This window comes from Pristiophorus japonicus, chromosome 9 (assembly GCF_044704955.1).
Source record: "Pristiophorus japonicus isolate sPriJap1 chromosome 9, sPriJap1.hap1, whole genome shotgun sequence".
Lineage (NCBI taxonomy): Eukaryota > Metazoa > Chordata > Chondrichthyes > Pristiophoridae > Pristiophorus > Pristiophorus japonicus.
In genome coordinates, this window is record NC_091985.1 from 156,850,764 (window position 1) to 156,871,509 (window position 20,746).

At 45.2% G+C, this 20,746-nt stretch overlaps 1 protein-coding gene across 3 annotated transcripts in view; it reads left to right on the forward strand.

Moving 5' to 3' along the window:
* mei4 (meiosis-specific, MEI4 homolog (S. cerevisiae)) overlaps positions 1-20,746 on the forward strand; it is a 593,333-nt gene that overhangs the window by 27,731 nt on the left and 544,856 nt on the right. For all 3 annotated transcript variants that reach the window (XR_011595058.1, XR_011595057.1, XM_070889992.1), the window contains exon 2: positions 18,894-19,148. Coding sequence is in view for 1 of the 3 variants with exons in the window: in XM_070889992.1 (XP_070746093.1) it covers positions 18,894-19,148 (255 nt within the window). In the remaining 2 variants the exon portion in view is untranslated. The remainder of the gene's footprint in view (positions 1-18,893; positions 19,149-20,746) is intronic.

Here is a 20,746-nt window from a genome sequence, read left to right on the forward strand (position 1 = left end):
GATGTTCTCCTCTTCAGACTCTTCCGCATCTGAATTATCTTCTGCACGTCAGGGTTGGCCTCAAGTTCTGTGAAATATAACAGAACAGACAAATGGTTAGCAGCAGAGGAGTGAGCAGGGTGGCATGAGTAGGCTCACACAGTGCAGGCAGCAGGCTGATTTGAAGGAGCAGCATGAATGATAGCACATTGCATCAACCGAATTGTAACTGACGGAGACATCCCCATGAACCGAAGCATGGCTAGCCCGCGCAGTACTTAACATTTAGCAAAGCCAGACTGTGGAATTTGCAGGACTTACCCTCTCCCTCGAGTGTGGGCCCAACTTGTGCAATGGTGGTTGATTTTCTCCAGCCAGGACCCATCAAAGCCGCAACCCTCTCTTTCAAGAGTGTCTGTAGGTGCAGATTTGCTGGGCCTCCTCCTGTTCAAGTTCTTTCCCTTTAGTTGTATTGTGTTCCGAATACAGTTGAGGCTGCACACAGCGAGGTTAAAGTAACAGTAACCTCAGTTTTTAATAAGACACTCCAGAGTGAGGAACAGGCTTTAGGGGACCGGCTTATATACAGTGCTCCCAAGGGATGCTGGGATCCCTTGGGACTTCAGGGGATGAGCTCCCTGGTGGCGGAACATGGGAGTGCATGCTTTACAGATACACAACATCACTCCCCCCTCCCCAGCCGCCCAAAGTCAAAGTGAAAACTACTTACATGGTGAGGCGGTCGGGAGCCTTTCCCTGGTGGACCACTTCGGTACAAATGTCTGTTCTGGTGTGTTGGCTGTGCCCTCGCTGGGCTGGCGTGTTGTTGGCCCTGCAGGGCTGCGAGGTGAGCCTGGCCTTGCTGGGCTGTTGGGCGTGATGGGTTCAATTTCCTGGTCCGGCGTGGTGTCGTTGATCCTTTGGGTGTGTGTTGTGGGCTCGAAAAAGGTGATGTCTGCTGTGGGTTGTTCAGGGCAGTCTGTGAACCGCAGCCTCGTTTGGTCCAGGTGCTTTCTGCAAATTTGTCCATTGTCTAGTTTGACTACAAACACCCGACTCCCTTCTTAAGCTATCACCGTGCCCGCGATCCACTTGGGACATAGCTTAGCGCATACACAGGGTCATTCAGATCAATTTCCCGTGACACAGTGGCGCAACCATCGTTTACATTTTGTTGCTGTTGCCTGCTCTCTACCTGATCATGCAGGTTGGGGTGAACCATCGAGAGTCTGGTTTTAAGTGTCCTTTTCATGAGTAGCTCAGCCGGGGGCACCCCTGTGAGCAAGTGGGGTCTCGTGCGGTAGCTGAGCAGTACTCGGGACAGGCGGGTTTGGAGTGAGCCTTCTGTGACTTGTTAAGGCTCTATTTGATGGTTTGTACTGCCCGCTCTGCCTGTCCATTGGAGGCTGGTATAAACGGGGCCGAGGTGACCTGTTTGATCCCATTGCGGGTCCTTAATTCTTTAAATTAGGCACTGGTGAAACATGGCCCGTTGTCACTGACCAGTATGTCAGACAGGCCGTGGGTAGCAAACATGGCCCTCAGGCTTTCAATGGTGGCGGTGGCGGTGCTTCCCAACATTATTTCACATTCAGTCCATTTTGAAAAAGCATCCACCACCACCAGGAACATTTTACCGAGAAACGGGCCCGCATAGTCAACATGGATCCTCGACCATGGTCTGGAGGGCCAGGACCACAAACTTAGTGGCGCCTCTCTGGGCGTGTTGCTTAACTGAGCACACACGCTGCATTGCCGTATACAGGACTCTAAGTCAGAGTCGATACCGGGCCACCACACGTGGGATCAGGCTATTGCTTTCATCATTACTATACCCGGGTGTGTGCTGTGGAGGTCCGAGATGAACGTGTCCCTGCCCTTTTTTGGTAACACTACGCGGTTATCCCACAACAGGCAGTCTGCCTGAATGGACAGCTCGTCCTTTCGCCGCTGGAACGGCTTGATTGGCTCTTGCATTTCAACGGGGATGCTGGCCCAGCTCCCATGCAGTACACAGTTTTTTACTCGGGACAGCAGAGGATCTTGGCTGGTCCAAATCCTAATCTGGCGGGCCGTGACAGGTGATTTCTCATTTTCAAATACTTCCATGACCATCAACAAGTCTGCGGGCTGCGCCACCATCAACAAGTTTGCAGGCTGCGCCATTTCCACCCCCGTGGTGGGCAATGGTAGCCGACTGAGAGCATCCGCACAGTTCTCGGTGCCTTGCCTATGGCGGATGGTACAGTTATACGCTGATAGCGCGAGTGCCCACCTTTGTATGCGGGCTGAGGCATTAGTATTTATCCCCTTGTTTTCAGCGAACAGGGATATGAGGGGCTTGTGATCGGTTTCCAGCTCAAATTTGAGGCCAAAGAGGTACTGATGCATTTTCTTTACCTCGAACACACACGTTAATGCCTCTTTCTCAATCATGCTGTAGGCACTCTCGGCCTTAGTCAAGCTCCTGGAAGCATAGGCGACAATTTGCAACTTCCCTGCAACATTAGCTTGTTGTAATACACACTCGACTCCGTACGACACGCGTCACATGCTAGCACAAGTCTATACAATAGGTTATACAATACAAGCAGCTTGTTGAAGCATAAAATGTTTCTGGCTTTCTCAAAAGCAATTACTTGTTTTTTCTCCCATACCCAGTTCTCACCTTTGCGCAATAACACATGTAGGGGCCCTAATAGGGTGCTTAACCCCGGTAGGAAGTTACCCAAATAGTTGAGAAGTCCCAGGAATGACCGCAGCTCTGTGACATTCTGTGGCCTGGGTGCATTTCTGATAGCCTCTGTCTTGACGTCTGTGTGCCGAATGCCGTCCGCCGCGATCTTTCTCCCCAAAAACTCCACTTCTGTTGCCAAAAGAAGCATTTCGACCGCTTCAGCCGCAGCCCTACACTATCCAGTCGCTGAAGGACCTCGTCCAGGTTTTGTAGGTGCTCGGCGGTGTCCCGACCCGTGACCAATATGTCATCCTGAAAGACCACCATGTGTGGTACCGACTTGAGTAGGCTCTCCATGTTTCTCTGGAAGATTGCTGCAGCCGACCGAATTCCAAACGGGCATCTGATGTAGATGAGCAGTCTCTTGTGCGTGTTGATGCAGGTGAGGCCCTTCGAAGACTCCTCCAGCTCCTGCGTCATGTAGGCCGAAGTCAGGTCGAACTTGGTGAACGTCTTGCCTTCTGCCAGCGTCGCAAATAGGTCATCTGCCTTAGGTAGCGGTTATTGGTCCTGTAGCGAGAAACAATTAATAGTTACTTTATAATCGCCGCAAATCCTGACTGTGCCATCACATTTGAGTACTGGAACAATTGGGCTGGCCCACTCGCTGAATTCCACTGGGGAGATGATGCCCTCGCGTTGCAGCCTGTCCAGCTCGATTTCCACTCTCTCCCTCATCATGTGAGGTACCGCACGCGCCTTGTGGTGAATGGGTCGTGCCTCTGGGACCAAGTGGATCCGCACCTTCGCCCCGGAAAAGTTTCCAATGCCTGGCTGAAAAAGGGAAGGAAATTTGTTAAGAACCTGGGTACATGAGGCCTCATCGACATGTGATAGCGCTCGGATGTCATCCCAGTTCCAGCGGATTTTGCCCAGCCAGCTCCTTCCAAGCAGTGTGGGGCCATCGCCTGGGACAATCCAGAGTGGCAATCCGTGCACCGTGCCCTCGTAGGTGACCTTGACCATGGCACTGCCCAGGACAGTGATAAGCTCTTTGGTGTACGTTCTCAGTTTCGTGTGGATGGGGCTCAGGGCTGGTCTGAGTGCCTTGTTGCACCTCAGTCTCTCAAACATCTTTTTACTCATGATGGATTGGCTAGCGCCAGTGTCCAGTTCCATGGCTACGGGTAGGCCATTCAATTTTACGTTTAGTATTATAGGTGGACATTTCGTCGAAAATGTGTGCACCCCGTGTACTTCAGCATCTGCCTCCTCTCTCTGAGGCTCGAAATTGCTTTGATCCACCATGGACCGATCTTCCTCTGCCACATGGTGGTTAGCAGGTTTTGCAGAGCTTGCAGTTCGTTTGTAAGCTCATTGGAGGTGCCCCATTGTTCCACAGCTCTTGCAAACATACCCTTTGAAGCGGCATGAATAGGCTGAATGGAAGCCTCAAGGTGTGAACAAGGTGTGAATTGCCTTGCATTCATCCTTTGTTGCGGACTGGGTCACCTGATGCCTGCTGGCAGTTGCAGACTCGTGGGTTCTGCCCTGTACATTTCTGCTCGCAAACACAGTTCCAGTTAATTTATGAACATTGCTAGCACTTTTGTGCTGAGAGATTTGTTTGGTGTTATCACTGGTGGACATAAACGCCTGTGCAATCGCAATGGCCTTACTAAGGGTCGGTGTCTCTACAGTCAAAAGTTTTCGTAGGATGGTCTCGTGGCAATGCCCAGTACAAAAAAGTCTCTGAGCATTTGCTCCAGGTAGCCATCATACTCACTGTTCTGTAAGTCGCCTTAGCTTGGCGACGTAGCTCGCCACTTCCTGACCTTCAGATTGCTGGCACATGTAGAACCGATACCTCGCCATCAGCACGCTCTTCCTCGGGTTAAGATGCTCCTGAACCAGTGTACACAGCTCCTCATACGACTTATCTGTGGGTTTCACCGGAGCCAGAAGATTCTTCCTGAGGCTGTAGGTCGGTGCCCCGCAGACTGTGAGGAGGACCGCTCTCCTTTTTGCAGCGCTTCCTTCTTCGTCTAGCTTGTTGGCTACAAAGTACTGATCTAGCCATTCGACATAGGCTTCCCAGTCCTCACCCTCTGCGAACTTCTCCAGGATGCCCACAGTTTGCTGCATCTTTGCGTTGGATTCGTAAGGTCTTGACATCCATCCTAAATTGTGGTGCCCAGAACTGAATACAATACTCCAGCATCCAGGAAGGCGCCGAGCATCTCAAGTCTCATCGCTGAGAGCATGCAGAAACCAAGTGCAGGCAGCGGAAAGAGAGTGCGGCAAATCTGTCCCACCCACCCTTTACCTCAACGACTGTTTGTCCCACCAGTGACATGGACTGTGGTTCTCGTATTGGACTGTTCAGCCACCTGAGGACTCATTTTTAAGAGTGGAAGGAAGTCTTCCTCGATTCCGAGAGACTGCCGATGATAATGATGATAAACCCGTATTTTATAAAACTTTAGCATAATTCCCTTACTTTTCTACTCTATTGCTCTATTAATAAAGTCAAGGATCCCATATGCTTTTTTAACAGTCTTCTCAACTAGTTCTGCCACCTTCAAAGATTTGTGTACATACACCCCCAGGTCTCTCTCTTCCTGCATCCCCTTTAAAATTGTACCATTTAGCTCATATTGCCTCTCCTCATTCTTCTTGCCAAATTGTATCACTTCTATGTGTTAAATTTTATCTGCCAAGTGTCTGCCCATTTTACCAGCTTGTCTATATCTTCCTGAAGTCTGTTACTATCCTCCTCATCGTTTACTACATTTCTGAGTTTTGTATCATCTGCAAACTTTGAAATTATGCCCTGTATATCCAGGTCATTAATATATATCAAAAGGAGCAATGTTTCGAATACCGACACTTGGGTGACACCACTGTATCCATCCCTCCAGTCTGAAAAACAACGTTCACCACTACTCTCTGCTTTTTTCCCTCAACCAATTTCATTGGGAAGATGTTGAAGTCCATTATTAAAGAAGCAGTAGCAGGACATTTGGATGAGCAAAATTCGGTCAGGCAGAGTCAGCATTGATTTATGAAGAGGAAGTCATATTTGACAAATTTGCTAGAATTCTTTGAGGATGTAATGAACAGGGTGGATAAAGGGGAACCAGTGGATATAGTGTATTTGGACTTCCAGAAGGCATTTGACAAGGTGCCACATAAAAGGTTACTGCACAAGATAAAAGATCACGGGGTTGGGGGTAATATATTCGCATGGATAGAGGATTGGCTAACGAACATAAAACAGAGAGTAGGGATAAATGGTTCATTCTCGGGTTGGTAATAACCAGTGGGGTGCCGCAGGGATCAGTGCTGGGACCCCAACTATTTACAATCTATATTAACGACTTGGAGGAAGGGACTGAGTGTAACGTAGCCAAGTTTGCCGACAATACAAAGATGGGAGGAAAAGCAATGTGTGAGGAGGACACACATAATCTGCAAAAGGACACAGACAGGCTAAGTGAGTGGGCAAAGATTTGGCAGATGGAGTATAATGTTGGAAAGTGTGAGATCATGCACTTTGGCAGAAAAAAATCAAAGAGCAAGTTATTATTTAAATGGAGAAAGATTGCAAAGTGCTGCAGTACAGCGGGACCTGGGGGTACTTGTGCATGAAACACAAAAGGTTAGTATGCAGGTTCAGCAAGTGATCAGGAAGGCCAATGGATTCTTGGCCTTTATTGCAAAGGGATGGAGTATAAAAGCAGGGAAGTCTTGCTACAGTTGTACAGTGTATTGGTGAGGCCACACCTGGAATGTTGCGTGCAGTTTTGGTTTCCATATTTACGAAAGGATATACTTGCTTTGGAGGCAGTTCAGAGAAGATTCACAAGGTTGATTCCAGAGATGAGGGAGTTAACTTATGAGGAAAGGTCGAGTAGGTTGGGCCTCTACTCATTGGAATTCAGAAGAATGCGAGGTGATCTTATCGAAACGTATAAGATTATGAGGGGGCTTGACATGGTGGATGCAGCGAGGATGTTTCCACTGAAAGGGGAGACTAGAACTAGAAGGCATAATCTTAGAATAAGGGACCGCCCCTTTAAAACAGAGATGAGGAGAAATTTCTTCTCAGCGAGTTGTGGATCTGTGGAATTCGCTGCCTCAGAGAGCTGTGACATTGAATAAATTTAAGACAGAAATAAACAGTTTCTTAAATGATAAGGGAATAAGGGTTTATGGAGAGAGGGCAGGTAAGTGGACCTGAGTCAATGATCGGATCAGTCATGATCCTATTAAATGGCGGAGCAGGCTTGAGGGGCCGTATGGCCTTCTCCTGCTCTTATTTCTTATGTTCTTATGTATCCAGCTGTCACTGTCCCTTCATTCCATCGGCTTTAATTTTGCTAACAGGTCTATTACGTGGTCTTTTGTCAAGTCTTTTGAAAGTCCATATACACAACCTCAACCGCGCTATCCTCATCAACCCTCTCCGTTACTTCATCAAAGAACTCGATGAAGTTAGTCAAACACCATTTGCCTTTAACAAATCCGTGCTGACTTTCATTTATTGGCTCATACTTTTCCAAATGCTAATTTAATTTGTCCTGGACTATTGTCTCTAAAAGTTTTCCTACCACGGACATTAGGCAGGCTGGCTTGTAGTTGCTGGGTTTATCTTCTCCCCCTTTGTATTTGCAACCCTCCCGTCTTCTGGCATCATTCCCACAGTGGAAGATTGTGTCTAGAGCCACCATAATTTCCATCCTCAGTTCCCTCAGTAAGCGAGGATGCATCCTAGCCAGACCGGATTACTTTTCTACTTTGAGGACTGCCAACCTTTTAAGTATATCTTCTTGATCTATTTTTAGTCTTTCCAATATCGTTACTGCCTCTGGTAGACATTCTAATACTTGAGCTGACTGGCAAAAAACCCATCTTGATTATTTATATCTGATGCTTGCAACATCATGTATTTCCATTTACACATTACTTTTACCTAAGGGAATGACTGCTGTTCAGATACAGTTTGCCGCTCCACAATTGAATGGTCTCCTCTCAGCAGGTCAGGTTAGCATTAAGTCAGACGAGTTCATTTTAATTAAAACATTTTAATGTAAAATGTATTATTTGCATTTATAAAGTGCCCTATCATACCAAACTGTAACAAAATGCATCACACAGTAAATTACTTTTGGGATGCAGTGACAGGTGTCAGCCATTCAACAAGCATCCTACAAACAGCAATAAGATGAATAGCCTGTTACTCTGTTTGGTTGGACGAGGAATGCCAGCCAGGATGTCAAGAAAATACTCTGCTGTTCTTTGAATAATGTCATGGGATTTAAATTCTATCCTGTTTCAGACTAGCTTGGGAATGTCATCGAGAACATTGGATGAATACTGTAGGGTGTGGAAATGGTACACGTATACGGCGATTGTTATGTTTGGGCAAGTCGCAGAGAGCTTGCTGTTCCAATTTAAAAGCACATGGTGGCGACATATGGAGTGAGAAGAGATTACTCGACATGCCCTCTGATCTTTCTAATCAATAGATATCTGCAGCTAGTTCAAACAAAATAGTATAGATGGTGAAAATGCTCGCCACTAACTCCTCACCAGTAAGTTAATTTATTTATACATTAAAGGCATTAATTCAGCACACACAAGCTCTTCAAAATTGCCAACTTATTTTATACTAGGTGCTTGTCCAAGAGCAGCACAGGGACACTGAAGTACAGGAGAAAATATAGGGACAATATTTAGCCATATTGTACATACAGTAGGATTTCTAATTTAGTTGCTTGTTGGTATTTTATAATAATGCGTGTAACTGAAAACTGACAGCTGAATGATGGATGCAGACTAGTTCGTGTCTACCTCACAAACATAATGAGAGGGAGAGAAGTAGATTTGCTGATCACAAGATTACAGGCATTTATCATGACTTAATACTTTTCCTAGATTTCTGAGAAAAAGTGTAAAATGATCAACTACTCTTAAGTTGTTGAATTTTGAAAATTATGTGAATTTGAAAATAGATGGTTTTCTTCCCTTCCAATCTGCCCAATGACAACAAGATGCATTCTACTTGTTCTACGTCTCTGAGATTCAGCCTCCTGTCCTCGCCAGTGTTCCATGAGATGCCATCAAACACTTTGCATTTCTGAGATAATCATCTTTGGCATGTCTCCAGGCTTCTCCTGTATTTTCTAGTTTTCTCCACCCTTTTCCAACTTCCAGATGTACGCTCTTGCCATTCATTTTATATCTCCATATTTGAGATTATCATGTCTCTTCTTTTCATGCTTCTCCGATGTAATTGCCCCTTTCCTAGCATGTCTTGCTTCAACTACTCTCCATCTAGTCCCACGTAAATTTTAAACCCCAACATATATCGTCTTTCATAATGGTTGGCTCCCAATCTATATTGTTGGAAAGTTCCATTGCTGCAATGAAACTCCCGGGCAGATGATACAAGCCCAGTACTAAATATCTCAAGAGATTGTGAAATCCTGTCCACACATCAGGCAACAGAGACCATACTGCAGTGGATTGGAACCATATATATTGCACAGATGACTTGCAAAGAAGAGAAACATTAATGTATGTGCTTTTCAAAGTAAAGGCCTAGAAATTGGTAAGGTGTAAAAATGGGCGGGGCAGTGCAAAATGTGATGTGCCCACGCCCGTCACACAAAATTTATGCTGCTGCTCATTACAATGATTGCAGCACTGATCTCAGCAGTAAACGAGCTGCTGATTGGTTTAGCGCTGAACAGGGGGACCAATATCGGGTGTAGTCTACTGGCCAATAAAGTTTGATTGTGAGTATTTGCAACACCAACGTTATGATTGGTCCTCTTGGAGGACAAGACACACCCAGCAGTTTTCCTGGAATTTGTAATTAGATCCTCCCTGCCTACGTAATCAATTACTTTGCAAAGTCTAATTCGAGCCATTCTGACTGCCTACTCCAGACAGAACAGAGCTCATGGAGATGGAGCACGCGGTGTCCACCGGTACGCTCGCGGCCTTCCGCGAGAGGTGGGCACCGGAGGGACTGGAGTGCATCATCACGCCCGGCAACCAAATTTTAATTTGATTTTACGTTTTAAAGTTTAATTTGTTTTAATTGCCGGTGCTTTTAGTGTCCCCCTCTCCTTTTATAGGGGGCACTGGAAAAAGGAAAAATTTGATTTTAGTGCCCCAAAAAAAAAACACAAAAAAATAAATAAAAAAGGGGCCTTGTAAATGTCTTGTGTGTGTCATCCAGGTCGGGTGGCACGGATACATGTTTTATGTTTTTGCAGGTGAACTCCAAAAAGAGAACAGAGCTCATTTGGATCAGACAGGGCTCACCCTTGCAAGTTAAGACCTTCTCCCACCCTCTCCTAACAAGTTCCCGATCTCCCCCCTCCCCCAGTTTCTGACCGCCTCTCCCTCAAGTTTCTGACCTCCTCCCCCGACCCCGCCGAGTTCTTGACCCCCCCCCTGCCCAAGTTCCTTCTGGCCCCCCAACAAGTTCCTGAACTCTCCTCCCTACTCTCTCTTGCCCTCCTCTCTTTCCCCTTCTCTCTTTTTCCCCCTCCAATCCTGTCTTTTTCTCTCATCCTCCTCCTCTCTCTCTCCCCTTCCGATTCCCTCCCTCCTCCCCCCTCCGATTCCCTCTCTCCTCCCCCTCTGATTCCTTCTCTCCCCCCCTCCGATTCCTTCTCTCCTTTCCCCCCTTCGATTCCTTCTCTTCCCCCCCCTCCGATTCCCTCTCTCCTCTCTCCCTCCGATTCCCGCTCTCCTCCCCACCTCCGATTCCCTCTCTCCTCCCCCCTCCGATTCCCTCTCTCCTCCCCCCTTCCGATTCCCTTTCTCCTTCCCCCCTCCGATTCCTCCTCTCCTCCCCCCTCCAATTCCCTGTCTTCCCCCCCTCCCCCCCTCCGATTCCCTCTCTCCCCTCCAATCTCCTCCTCCGATTCTCTCTTCACCTCACAGCCAGCACAGATCCAGCAATCTTCTCTCACGAAGCCGAGGAAAGCATGGCTACTGTGGGGTACTAAGCATGCGTGGCATCAGCAACAATGTGCTTGAGCTGAAGGGGATCGGATATGCATGCGTGGTTCCGGGATACCACGCGCATGCACAGAAGGCCGTGCAAAATGTTCGTGCAGATAATCTTTTCTCAGGATGACAGTATTTCTACTCCCACCATTACCACTCCGCCAGTGCCCTTGCTGCTGCCTGCCATCCAGCCAGCTCACACTGTTGCTGCCCGTTCTGAGGTGATGCAGTCTACAGCCGGGCTTTCTAGGCCCAGAGTTGCTTGAGCTCATCTTGCAAGGCTATTAGCAGTGTCCCCCACTGAGAGTCAGCAGCCTCCCACCAGCCATGCTACAGCCACTGGGGGAGCACTCCTTGGGTCAGTAGAGTAGAAAAATGAACATTATAGACAGACACTAAAGGAATACATTATGGTTATTAATTTTGCTTTGATTTTGGTTTGATAAATTTATGAATTATGCTTGGATTGTTTGTTTTGTGGTGGCTCTCATTTCAGCTTTGCGCCCAGAAGAATGCTGTGATGTTTGGTGACACAGGCATAGTAAGATGGGGAAGTAGTGAGCAACGGGGATCTGGGGTTTCATTCATTGCACGGGCAGCCTGTCCAGAATGGTGATCTGCTGCCTGCCTCCTCCCTTCCTCCTTCTCATTTTCATTCTCTTCCACCTCCTCTTCCTCTTGAAGTGGTCCCGAAACCCATGGCGGCAAGGTTTGTGCCCTTATGATGGCCAATTTTTGGACCATACAGCAGACCACCACAAAAAGGGATGTGTGCTCCGATGTGTACTGGAGGGCTCCTCCCGAGCAGTCAAGGCAGCGGAACAGTTGCTTGAACATCCCAATGGTCTGCTCGCTGACATTCCTCTTGGCAATTTGTCTGTCATTAGTGCTGGCCACGAGTGGTGGGGTTGTGGAGGGGAGTCATCAGTCAGGTGTAGAGCGGAGAACCCTCATCTCCGACCAGCCACCCTTGGGTTTGACATGGTGGCTGGAAGATTGCTGGCACACTGGACTGGTGCAGGGTGAAGGCATCATGACTGTTGCCAGGATACCGGGCATTCACCATCATGAGGTGCTGGGCGTGGTCGCACACCAACTGCACATTAAGCTAGTGGTAACCTTTGCGGTCATGGAACTTCTCAGGATCGGTATGCGATGCCCGCAGAGCCACACGTGTGCAGTCGATGGTGCCCTGCACCGTGGGGAAGCCCGATATCCCGGCAAAGCCACATGCACGCTCTTCCTGCTTCTCTCTGTTCAGAGAGAAAACAATGATGTCCCTTTTCCTGGAATACCATCCCGGATGCAGCGATGGATGGCGAACTGGAAGATTTTAGCTATGTCTCCTATTCCCGTCTGGAAGAAACATAGAAACATCGAAAATAGGTGCAGGAGTAGGCAATTCGGCCCATCGAGCCTGCACCACCATTCAATATGATCATGGCTGATCATGCAACTTCAGTACCCCATTCCTGCTTTCTCTCCATACCCCTTGATCCCTTTAGCCGTAAGGGCCACATCTAACTTCCTTTTGAATATATCTAATGAACTGGCCTCAACAACTTTCTGTGGTAGGGAATTCCACAGGTTCACAATTCTCTGAGAGAAGAAGTTTCTCCTCATCTTGGTACTAAATGGCTAACCCCTTATCCTTAGGTTGTGACCCCTGGTTCTGGACTTCCCCAACATCGGGAACATTCTTCCTGCATCTAACCTGTCCAATCCCATCAGAATTTTATATGTTTCTATGAGCTCCCCACTCATTCTTTTAAATTCCAGTGAATATAAGCCGAGTCGATCCATTCTTTCTTCATATGTCAGTCCTGCCATCCTGGGAATCAGTCTGGTGAACCTTCGCTGCACTCCCTCAATAGCAAGAATATCCTTCCTCAGATTAGGAGATCAAAACTGCACGCACTACCCATGGTGTAGTCTCACCAAGGCCCTGTACAACTGCAGTAAGACCTCCCTGCTCCTATACTCAAATCCCCTCGCCATGAAGGCCAGCATGCCATTTGCTTTCTTTACTGCTGTACCTGCATGCCTACCTTCAATGATAATCTGCCTTCCTGTTTTTGCCACAGAAGTGGATAACCTCACATTTATCTACATTATACTGCATCTGCCATGCATTTGCCCATTCACCTAACCTGTCCAAGTCCCCCTGCAGCCTCCTAGCATCCTCCTTGCAGCTCGCACTGCCACCCAGCTTAGTGTCATCTGCAAACTTGGAGATATTACATTCAATTCCTTCATCTAAATCATTAATATATATTGCAAATAGCTGGGGTCCCAGCACTGAAGTCTACGGCACCCCACTAGCCACTGCCTGCCATTCTGAAAAGGACCCGTTTATTCCCACTCTTTGCTTCCTGTCTGCCAACCAGTTCTCTATCCACTTCAATACATTACCCCCAATACTATGTGCCTTAATTTTGCACACTGATCTCATGTGTGGGACCTTGCAAATACACCACATCTACTGGTTCTCCCTTATCCACTCTACTAGTTACATCCTCAAAAAACTCTAGAAGATTTATCAAGCATGATTTCCCTTTCATAAATCCATGCTGATTTGGACCAATCCTGTCACTGCTTTACAAATGCGCTGCTATTACATCTTTAATAATTGATTCCAGCATTTTCTCCACCATTGTTGTCAGGCTAACCGGTCTATAATTCCCTGTTTTCTCTCCCACTTTTAAAAAGTGGGGTTACATTAGCTATCCTCCAATCCACAGTCCATGGAATGTTGGAAAATGACCACCAATGCATCTATTATTTCTAGGGCGACTTCCTTAAGTACTCTGGGATACAGACTGTCAGGCCCTGGGGATTTATCGGCCTTCAGTCCCTTCAATTTCCCTAACACCATTTCCTGACTAATAAGGATTTCCCTCAGTTCCCCCTTCTCGCTAGACCCTCGGTCCCCCAGTATTTTCGGGAGGTTATTCGTGTCTTCCTTAGTGAAGACAGAACCAAAGTGTTTGTTCAATTGTTCTGCCATTTCCTTGTTCCCCATTATGAATTCACCTGATTCTGACTGCAAGGGACCTATATTAGTCTTCACTAATCTTTTTCTCTTCACATATCTGTAGAAGCTTTTGCAGTCAGTTTTTATGTTCCCTGCAAGCTTGCTCTCATACTCTATTTTCCCCCTCCTAATTAAACCTTAGTCCTCCTCTGCTGGATTCTAAATTTCTCCCGGTCCTCAGGTTTGCTGCTTTTTCTGGCCAATTTATATGCCTCTTCCTTGGATTTAACACTATCCTTAATTTCCCTTGTTAGCCACAGTTGAACCACCTTCCCTTTTTTATTCTTATTACACACAGGAATGTACGATTGTTGTAGTTCATCCATGTGATATTTAAATTTCTGCCATTGCCTATCCACTGTCAACCCTTTAAGTATCATTCTCCAGTCTATCCTAGTCAATTCACATCTCATACCGCCGAAGTTTTCTTTCTTTGTTCAGGACCCTAGTCTCTGAATTAACTGTGTCACTCTCCATCTTAATGAAGAATTTTACCATATTATGGTCACTCTTCCCCAAGGGGCCACGCACGACCAGATTGCTAATTAATCCTCTCTCGTTACACAAGATCCAGTCCAGGATGGCCTGCTCTCTAGTTGGTTCCTCGACATATTGGTCGAGAAAACCATCCCTCCTCCACAGTATTGCTACCAGTTTGGTTAGCTCAATCAATATGCAGATTAAAGTCACCTATAATAACTGCTGTACCCTTATTGCCTGTTTGATGCCATCCCCAACCTCCCTACTGCTGTTTGGTGGTCTGTACACAACTCTCACTAATGTTTTCTGCCCTTTGGAAGGTTCCGGTGGCAAAAAAAATTCAGATCTCCTTGAAGGCCACTGGCAGCTCCCTCGTCTGCCTGCTCTGAGACTACAGATCTGGTTGCAGGAGGTGTCAGAGTTCTGCCACTACTTCCTTGGTGAAGCAGAGCCTTCGAATACACTGCTCCTGACTTAAGTGCAGTTTGGAGATGTGCTCTCGGAAGACCATAGGTGGTGGGTAAGGCCTCCTGCTGAGAGCCCTCCTGCCCCTCCTCCTCCCTCTGCAAGCATCTTATTCTCTTCTTCGCTGTCTCTGCTCCATCTCCCTGTCATGCTTGAGCACCAGGGGGACTGCTCGTAGAGCCCCAAAGCTGGGAGCAAGTGGTGGGAGCAGAGGAGCAAGGTGTCCTCCACTTGCAGCAACGCTCACTGTCACCTCACCAACTTTAATTAACTGTAGAAAGCTCCAAACTGTTGCACAAACTTAGAGAGGGTCAGTAGCGATCAAAAAGCAATTCAGTTGCAAGTTGTTGATGATCCCTTTAAATAGTACCAGTGGGAGCTCCTTCCTGCGGGCTGAATGCATGATCAGCTGGTCGTTATTAGGCAAGGTCGTTAAAAGGAACGTCGACATCCAAAATGGCAGGTCGTGCGTCAAATCATCATTGCACACACATTGTTAACACAATCTGCCTCATTTCCACATCTGCAACAGGCGCAGGCAACAGCAGCACTGTCGACCTGGCCAAAATGGCGATCGCCGCGGGACTCACCGAAAGCGAGGCCGCCATCATTTTTTCAGCAAAACCAGCCTTATTGGCCGATGCAAGTGGGCCCAATTTCCTGGCCAAAGTGTTTAATAACATTGAAAGATAACAGTGGAATTATTGTTTGCTTCATCATATTTTTTCTGCTCTTTGCCTGTCGGACTTTTTGCAAATGTTATTCTGTAACTGATCATTTAAGGTTGCATAGACTTGGTTTATGTAATAGAGTGTTTTATTCTCTCTACCCCATTTGGCTTGCACCATCCATTCTCTCCCAACAGCTCTGAAAATATCAGACACCAAGTACATGGAGAATCTCAAGTAGGACTAGCTCATTGTCTACAATGTTTTTAAACTGGGACTTTACAGCCTTCCAGATTCAACATTGAGTTCAACAATTTCACACCATAACCACAGCTTCCATTGTTTTGGACAGTAGCTGTTGGTAATGAATCTGCTATTTTTTACAGCTCCTCTGGACCCATCTTTTGTTTATTTACTTGTCTCATTACCATCTCCTTTTGCCTTGCACCATCATCCCTTTAGTCATTTAATGGCCCAGAAATCTTGATCGAGATCTTCCCGTGGGCAAACTACTGAAAAAAGGAAAAAAAATACGCACTTACCTGAAGGTGCTGCGACTGCTAGAACTTCCGATCCTGAGGCCTTCACTCCCTACGCGTCGCAGCGCGTGCATGTTGGGACGCCGTATGCTGGAGCTGGAGTCACATGGCTCTGGGCAGCCAATCAAGATACAGTATTTTCTCATTCATAATAATGGGAACTCTGTCAATTGGAGTTCCCATTATTCTGAATGAGAAACCCCCCCAAACACACAAAACACTAATAAAAAATAGAAAAATACACTACATATTTAAGATTCATTTAAATTAAACTTCTTAAAAAAAAAGTTGGGAAAATATTTTTTTAAAGTTTTTTTAATTATGCCTTAAAATAAACTTACCATAGTGGGGAGGGTTTTTAACAAAATATGTTTTCATATGTGTTCATTTAATTTAATTTTAATGTTTATGTAGGTTTTTAAACACTTGCGCCTGTAAAAGTAGGCTATACGCCTGCTTTTTCAGGCGCAAGATTTTTGAGGACATTTGCTGGGCAAGATATGCGTAAATATTGCAAATCTTGCCCTTGCAAGTGTCCTCGCTCCCGATATGCGTGAGATCTGTCAAGCCAAAAACTTGACAGATCGGAAAAGCTGGTTTTCAGCACATGCCCATTGCCCGGGAGGTCAGAATTTCAGGCACAATCACTCCTGCCTTCCACCCTATCACAGACTTTCCCTTTGTTCTTTCCTTCCCTCCCCTCTTTCCCTGACCTGCACTTGCTTAAAACCTGTCATATCTATTTTCAGTTCTGACGAAAGGTCATCGACCTGTTTCTCTCCCCACAGATGGTGTCTGACCTGCTGAGTATTTCCAGCATTTTCTGTTTTTATACTCCGTTTAATTTTAAACTGACGTAAGCAATCCTGTTACCATCTCTGCTCTCTCTTCATTTTTTAAGTCTCCTGCGTACCCTAGATATGTAAAGCATTGACCTTACTCGGCATAAGGTGCTGCTTTGTCATTGAAATTGCAGATAGTGAAAAGTTTCATTTTTTAATATGATTCTTGATACTAAATAATTTAACAGCATATTGCATGTAAAATAAATTTAAAATAAAAAGCAAATGTGCTTGACCTAGCTTTATGTTAACTGGTAGTTAAAGATGAAATTAATTCTACTGAGTTGTGTGATTCTAAATGTTATCCACAGATCTCCACATCATATCAGTGTTTCTCACTCTTCTCTTTTTATTACATTTTATGATATGAATCTGCTGGTTAGAGGCAGCCTGAAAACAGAGATTTTGTGCAATGGAGCATCGCTGATGCGAGTTCAGGAAGATCACTTCTAGTGCTAATGCAATGCCACATTATTTTTATTCCTTATAATGTATTCAGAATCTAAATATTTATTAGAGGAATAATTTCGAAGTGCACAAAATAATGGAACTCAGCAAAAGCAGATTGGAATTGTGCATGTGCCAAAGTGTTATGAGGCTCAGTTTCCACACTTAGCACTTGGGAAATATGTGTTTTATAGTATATGGTATAAAATATGCAATTCGTTTATGTCGAATTGAATTACTAAAGGAATGTCATGTTTCTGAATAGTTTTTAATTTGTAGCTTTACTTTCAACAACAACAACAACTTGTATTTATATAGCGTCTTTAACGTAGTGAAACATCCCAAGGCGCTTCACAGAGTATTATACGATAAAAGTTTGACACCGAGCTGCAAAAGTAGAAATTAGCACAGGTGACCAAAAGCTTAGGTATGTTTTAAAGAGTGTCTCGAAGAAGGAAAGAGAGGTAGAGGAGAGGTTTAGGCAGAGAGTTCCAGAGCTTGGGACCTAGACAACAGAAGGCACGGCCACCAATGGTTGAGCAATTACAATCAGGAATGCTCAGGAGGGCAAAATTAGAGGAGCGCAGACATCTCGAGGGGGTTGTGGGGCTGGAGGAGATTAGAGATAGGGAGGGGTGAGGCCATGGATGGATTTGAAACTAAGGATGAGAATTTTGAAATTGAGTTGTTGCTTAACTGGATGTCATGTAGGTCAGCGAGCATAGGGGTGATGGGTGAGCGGGACTTGGTGCGAGTTAGGATACAGGCTGCCGAGTTTTGGATCACCTCTAGTTTACGTAGGGTAGAATGTGGGAGGCCAGCCAAGAGTGCATTGGCATAATCAAGTCTAGAGGTAACAAAGGTATGGATGAGGGCTTCAGCAGCGGATGAGCTGAGGCAAGAATGGAGACGGGCGATGTTACGGAGGTGGAAATCAGTGATCTTAGTTATGCTGCGGCCAAGTGGTCGAAAGGGTCAAATATGACACCAAGGTTGCAAACAGTCTGGTTCAGCCTCAGACAGGAGTTGGGGAGAGGGATGGAGTCAGTGTTTAGGGAACGGAGTTTGTGGCAGGGACCAAAAACAATGGCTTCGGTCTTCCAATATTCAATTGGAGAAAATTTCTGCTCATCCAGAACTGGATGTCGGACAAGCAGTCTGACAATTTAGAGACTGGAGGGGTCGAAAGAAGTGATAGTGAGGTAGAGCTGGGTGTCATCAGTGTACATGTGGAAACTGCCTTTGTGTTTCCGGATGATGCCGGCAGGGGGCAACATGTAGATAAGAAATAACGTACAATTACAGACCTCATTGACTGTCGGCTAATCATAATTTTAGGACTTTGTGTACCCCTACTCATTAACTATTCTATATACAGTACTGATACTAATGATGATTATTACAATGGAAAATTACTAGGAAGTCTGAGGAGTGATAGTATTGCTCAAAATTATGCACAGCACTATAATATAAAACATTCTTCAATCTAACATTGCCTTGTTATAAGATTAAATGTCACATGATATCACTAGTTTCCAATAGTACATAACTTAATTTAACTGTTAATTGTTTGGAAGTCACTAAGTTTATCATTTCAATTGCAAACATGGCTAACAACTTTTGTTTAGTTACATAATCCTTTTTTCATGACACTATTTGAAGTTGTGATCGATCAGCTCTAATGTATCATTCTGGTGATATTGAATACATTTTCTTCTGTCTTACTGATAGGACGAGAACTAAACGGAGATGTGCTAATATGGTACCTAAAAACGTCGAAGTTAGCACTGGCTTTAGCTGTAATTGGCAGCACCCCCCTAGAGAAGAGCAGCAGACAGTATACAGAGTACTTGGCCAAAACCTTGTGTCAGAAAGAGGCAGAATGGAAGCTAAAGGCTGAGACTTGGAAAGCTGAAGTGTTGCACCTTCGCCAAGAGTTGTTTCTGAGTCGAATGCAATCTGTAGCAAGGTCAAATGATAATGTTGGTAAGCATGTCACAATACTCCATATAGTTAGCACCTTAGTTAATTTAGTTCTGTTACATTGAGCTTCATTATATCAATTTATTTCAGTTTGGAAGAACAAAACATTTTTGTTAGAAATTTGAAATTATTTAATATTCAAGACCCTTTTTGTAGCTTTATGATGTGTACATTTTTATTACACCTGGCAGTCTAAAAATGAGGGCAGTGCACATGACAAATTTCATACAAAAGGCATTGCTCAACGGGGTTGTACAAACCCTAAAAACATCAAAGTTAGCACTGGCTTTAGCTGTAATTGGCAGCACCCGCCCTCCCCCCGCACCAAGAGAAGAGCAGTAGACAATATGCAGAGCACTTGGCCAAAACCTTATGTCAGAAGGAGGTAAAATGAAAGCCAAAGGCTGAGGTTTGGAAAGCTAAAGTGTTGCACCTACATCAACAGTTGTCTCTAAGTCGAATGCAATCTGTAGCAAGGATAGTCAATTTGTTAAGAACAGGAAGTACACCAAAAACACAAAAATTAAAGCACCCCATTTTCAAAAATGCAGTATTATGTTTATAATTCAATATAAGTTTATGTTCTCTTTAAATTGTGTAAATGTTTAATTGAGGGATGTGTGCTTACCTTAAACTGTTAAAAAAAGACATAGGGAATTTTTCACTGCAAAGAAAAAAATAATTTGTCTGAACATTGGGGTGAATTGCTTACTATCACATAGTAAGGATTTAGGACAAGAATGAGTTGCAGGGATTGGTAACTGATATCCCAATAACTGACCTCACAAGTTGAACGCTTGGGACCAAAGCTGCAGTGTTGACTGATACAACATGACTTGCATGATGGGGGAAACCAACAGTTTTAATCTTTGTATCACGTATATAGAATTATGGCTGATTGAGGGTGGGCGATGGTTAATGTGGGCACAGTTTTGTGAGACCTTTACTGCTCATCACAGTGAAGCCTATAGCAGAGGCGGTAATTGTGTGACGTTCCATTTCCAATGAGTTAGCAGGGAGTGTGGTAACTGAGATAGGGCTACAGCTGTGGAGGCTCTGTGTGGGAGCAGAGCCTCACAAAATTTCCCACGCTGTATTTCTCCAATGTCTTTATACAGAAAAATATAATATTAATTTCCATGACAATAATTTTCTAATCTGTACACATCCCTTCATAAAACCAGATTCATTTGATTTGTTTAATGAGCAATACATTTTACTGTAACTATCCCAATTTTGTAAAGATCAAAAATGGATGACGCATCACTCTTCTAGTTGAATAGGTCATATTATGGTATAATTGGTCCGCTGTTTCAAATGTAATAATGCACATCATAAACATGGTGAATGATGAGAAGAACTAGCTTTGCACTGCATGCCTTATGTTGCACATCTCTAGCTTAAGTAGAAAAGGGCATCTGGATGGATTGTTGGCTGATCTCTGCAGCTGATTGGAATATTTTATTGCTGTATGGTAGTGGATCCCTTAGCTGTGGCTCAGTGGGTAGCACCTTCACCTCTGAATCAGAAGGTTGGGGGTTCAAACCCCTTGCCAGAGGTTTTGAGCACACTAATCTAGGCTGATGCTCCAGTGCAGTGCT